This window comes from Fusarium odoratissimum (assembly GCF_000260195.1).
Source record: "Fusarium odoratissimum NRRL 54006 unplaced genomic scaffold supercont1.188, whole genome shotgun sequence".
Classification (NCBI taxonomy): domain Eukaryota; kingdom Fungi; phylum Ascomycota; class Sordariomycetes; order Hypocreales; family Nectriaceae; genus Fusarium; species Fusarium odoratissimum.
Window position 1 is genome coordinate 1 of NW_022158875.1, and position 3,827 is coordinate 3,827.

A 3,827-nucleotide genomic window follows, 5' to 3' on the forward strand; every position below is an offset into this window, starting at 1 on the left:
AGTCAATAACAACAATAATAACAATCAATTGTTAACTGCACTCAGCATCCCTGCGTAATCAAACAACAATACCAAAAAGAGCAAGACGGAACGTAGGTTTGCATGGGTAGGATTTCCCGGGGAAAAGGAAGTTACTTGGGAGAACGCCGGCAAGATCGAAGAAGTCGCCCCAGGCGTTGTCGAGGAGTATGAGTCAAACTAGGAAAAAGCCATAAAGAAACTATTACATTTGAAAACTCCTTTGACCGGCTATTACCGACTTCTTACGCTGCCAACAGGCAGGTGCGAGGTGTCTGCAGAGTGGCCCACGTCACGCCGACGAGAATATACGCCAAGCTCTTCATCTGTGCCGGCATAGCCTTGTCGTCCAATACCAGCCCAAAAGGCGCGCTCGTCGCTACGAGGACCCCAAGCCCAACCCGCACCAGCGCGAATGGGCAAGTGATAGTATCGGAAAGCAAAGATCGAGGCAGTTAGACCCATCAAGTAGCCGAAGAGAATATCAAAGCCGTGATGACGGCGGTCGTGCCAACGAGAACCGGCGATGAAGATTGAGACACCAAAGGGCAGAAGGCCAAGAGCAAGGAGGTAGATTGGGGGTGCAGCAGCTTGGCGACGCAGAGACTGGACCTTGGCGTCGTCTTGTCCCGCGCGTTCTTTTGTAGGAGTGGAAGAAAAGGAGCCATCAAGACCACGGGTGCCTAGGAGCTCATAGGGATCGACAACAGGGCCAATGCGGATTTGGGAGGGGAACGCCGCATGGCTGGCCGCTCCTGCGGCGGAAGCAGCGGGCGGCAGGATGAAAGGAAGAGTAATGGCAAACTTGCTCGCCATAAAGAGCGAGGCATAGATGAGACCTCCAGCGGCAGCGGACGAGTGGCCACTTGGATATGAGCGGAAACCGTCGTCGATCTTGTACTGGTCTGTCTGCCGGCAGATGTCGGCCGAGACCAGCTGCCCTGTCATGCTCTGCCATTTAAAGCCACCGACGACATACCTGTTGATATTACTCCAGTCGGGATCGCATCGGGATAGGAGATCGGGTCGGGGCTTGCCAAACAGGTTCTTCATAGAACTGGTAAAGAACCACGACAGCGCGAGGGATAGAACGAGGCCTATTACACCGACATGGAGCTCCCAGAGCTTGCGCTGCCAGATTAGAGTCTTTGGTGTCCCCTTGGGTACGGTCATGCCAGGAACAAGGATCAAGGAGACGACGACAACAATGGCAAAGGGGACGCCAACAGCGAGGACGAAGAGGAGGTACGCGGGGACGAGTTCATGTTCGGCGAAGGGATATCTACGAATGATGTTAGCTTGCAGGCATGAACTGGGAGCTGTGAATATCTGACGCACGAGATACTGGTATCAATAAGTGAAAAGGGTCGCTTAGCAGGTGCAATACGATCGAGCCAACCTCCAATACCGACAAAGGCAAAGCAAATGATCCAGTCGAAGAGGTAGGATACAATGAGTCGGACAGGAAAGCGACGACCTAGCAAATCACTAGATAAGGTTCCTAAACTTGAGCCGCTCATCTTGTAATAGGAATGCATATTCTATCCAGAGAAGGAAGAAGAAGATCAAGTATGGAATCGAGGGAAGGGAGTTTATTTGAGGCCTGGGGCTTTTCGCACACACTCAATAAGTTGCTGGGGTCCGTTTTTCTGCGTGCACCTGAGCGTAGGAGAGTTTACGCCTACTACATACGTCTGTGTTGGATCCTGGGAGAGAGTGTGTGGGTGTGTAGAGGGACAGATGTGAATGGCAGAGCGTGAGCAGACCAAACAACCAGGCCAAGCGAGTAGGTGGGAGCTGTCACAACAGTTCCGACATGCGACAGCGACTCTGGGGGTATTGAGTAAGAAGGGATGTTGTTATGCAACCTCACCCACTGCTTATTCGTATATCTTCTTTAATCGTTCATTCCGTTCTCCACACCGATGTCAGCGGAAGCGAGGTTTTTCCTCTCTCTACTGGGGCTGCGCTGAGTTGATTCGCGGATAGTGTCTACCAGATGATGATCCTTTGGGAACTGACACAAGAAAATGAATGGGGCTGATGGCTCCGGTAATCAGGGGTTATATTTACAGCAGCACCGCTATCCCTTTGAGCTACCAGTAGATATACGGCTACATGCTACAGGATGGCCACGGGGCGAATCCTTAGAATAGAAGAATTATGTTTCAGTTTGGGACCTCTTTTGGGGATCATGCACCACTCAAGGAGTTGGCTTGAGGCTTGTTTTCTGCAAAGCCTCCCAGTACCCAGCCCAAACTATGAAGGATCTTCATCTTGACTGTTCTGTAAGTGTTCAAACATAGGCGGGCCAGCCACCGTTTACCCTGCCTAAACACGGACGTCAGAGCATTAACCACGCGGGGCCGCCCTACCGCATACGGTCATGATGGCCCTCATTCTGCCTCTATCTTTACCTAGTAAAAGTTACGAGATATAAAAATGAGGGGAAATCAACCATGCTAATTCGGTGCCATCCAGGTCCAACATGTCGAGAGTTGCCTAGCCTGCAAGTGGTAACTTGCTATTAGTCATGTTTCGTATCACCTGTGCCACATGCTACCCGCGTCATATTATTAGCTCGTGTATAGGCTCTCGTATTTCACAACAACTATACCGAGTAAGCTAGTTTCATTGGCTGCCTACTCCAACCATTTTTCATTCCACACTAGTCTGTTCACTACCCGTCACATAAGCACTTGCGGAAAGATGCCCCATCTATGTCGTAGTACTCTTATTGCTGCTAATATTATATAAGACCACAGTATCTTCTAACCCTGTTTACCTTCCTGGAGAGTTAGTTCTTTGGTTTAACCATATCCTTCGTAATATTGTCACTCACCATCTGACACATTCACACCCCGATTTTCACCATGCTGGCTAGGTTTTTCTTCGCCCTTACTTCAGCTGCTTTGGCTTTGGCTTCGCCGCCAGTTCATAACTTATACCCAAGTCAAAGTGGCATGCCCACAAAGCCAACCCCCGTCCTTCCAAGCAATGGTGGTGGTGAGTATTAACTCCGCCCCTTGGGCTTACGCAATGATTTCAGATCCACTGACATGCCCTTCAGATTCTGAGCTTCCTGAACCCTCTGAGGGCGTGTCTCTCAAGCATATCGCGCTTGGCTTTGGTATTCAAAACTACACCTGCGCCGATACCGCTGCCGGTCCCACACCCGTCGGTGCTCTAGCTGTCCTTTATGATGTCACTCATCTCTACCCCGGACAAGGCCACTCATCTCTAACCCAGGATGAATGGGCCTCTCTCCCAGGGGACATTCTCGACACCCTCAAAGTCCCTCTGAATCTCAATGAAAAGGGCACCGGAGCCTCTCTCGTCAAACCATTCCGTAAGAAACAGGATCTCAAGATCAGAAGCCTTTCAAAGAAGATCCCTTACCTTGGCCATCACTACTTTAACGCTGCCGGTGTTCCGACTTTTGACCTCGACAAGGCTCGTCAACTGTTGGTTGCAAAGAAGATCGGCGATATCAAAGCTCCTGCTTCTTCCCTCGCTGGGCCTGAAGGCACTGGTGCTGTGAACTGGCTTTTCCTTGGTGATGCTGGCGGTAGCCATGGAATTTCTTATGCCTACCGTGTTCTGACAGCCGGCGGTGCTTCTCACGGATGCAAGGCGAAAGGAGCCGACAGCACTTCCTACACAGCCATGTATTGGTTTTATAATTAAACCAAAACCATCTTCAACGGCTGACGTATCAAAGACTAAATAAGCCGGCAATCATAATTTCTTGATGTGAAACGCCGCAGTGATAGAGTTTGGGAGTTTTTAGTTATTTTGCGATGAGGCAT

At 50.3% G+C, this 3,827-nt stretch overlaps 2 protein-coding genes across 2 annotated transcripts; one reads left to right on the top strand and one right to left on the bottom strand.

The window, feature by feature from the left end:
- Positions 1-216: 216 nt before the first annotated feature.
- Positions 217-1,692, bottom strand: FOIG_16800 (uncharacterized protein). Its single transcript, XM_031218278.1, has 2 exons — positions 1,357-1,692; positions 217-1,300 (listed from the first exon to the last, which is right to left on the bottom strand). The coding sequence occupies exons 1-2, from the start codon at positions 1,554-1,556 to the stop codon at positions 253-255; spliced, it is 1,248 nt and encodes a 415-aa protein (XP_031052007.1). The 5' UTR covers positions 1,557-1,692; the 3' UTR covers positions 217-252.
- Positions 1,693-2,891: 1,199 nt separating this feature from the next.
- On the top strand, positions 2,892-3,752 carry FOIG_16801 (uncharacterized protein; the record flags this gene model as incomplete). Its single annotated transcript, XM_031218279.1, has 2 exons — positions 2,892-3,024; positions 3,089-3,752. 2 exons carry the CDS (start codon positions 2,892-2,894, stop codon positions 3,703-3,705), a joined length of 750 nt encoding a protein of 249 aa, XP_031052008.1. The 3' UTR covers positions 3,706-3,752.
- Positions 3,753-3,827: the final 75 nt, after the last annotated feature.

Bases quoted from the DNA above. Each gene is read 5' to 3' on its own strand.
- FOIG_16800 (XM_031218278.1), bottom strand. From the start codon at position 1,556: ATGCATTCCTATTACAAGATGAGCGGCTCAAGTTTAGGAACCTTATCT. The intron at 1,301-1,356 runs GTGCGTCAGATA...CATCATTCGTAG, and splicing joins CTTATTGATACCAGTATCTC to ATATCCCTTCGCCGAACATG.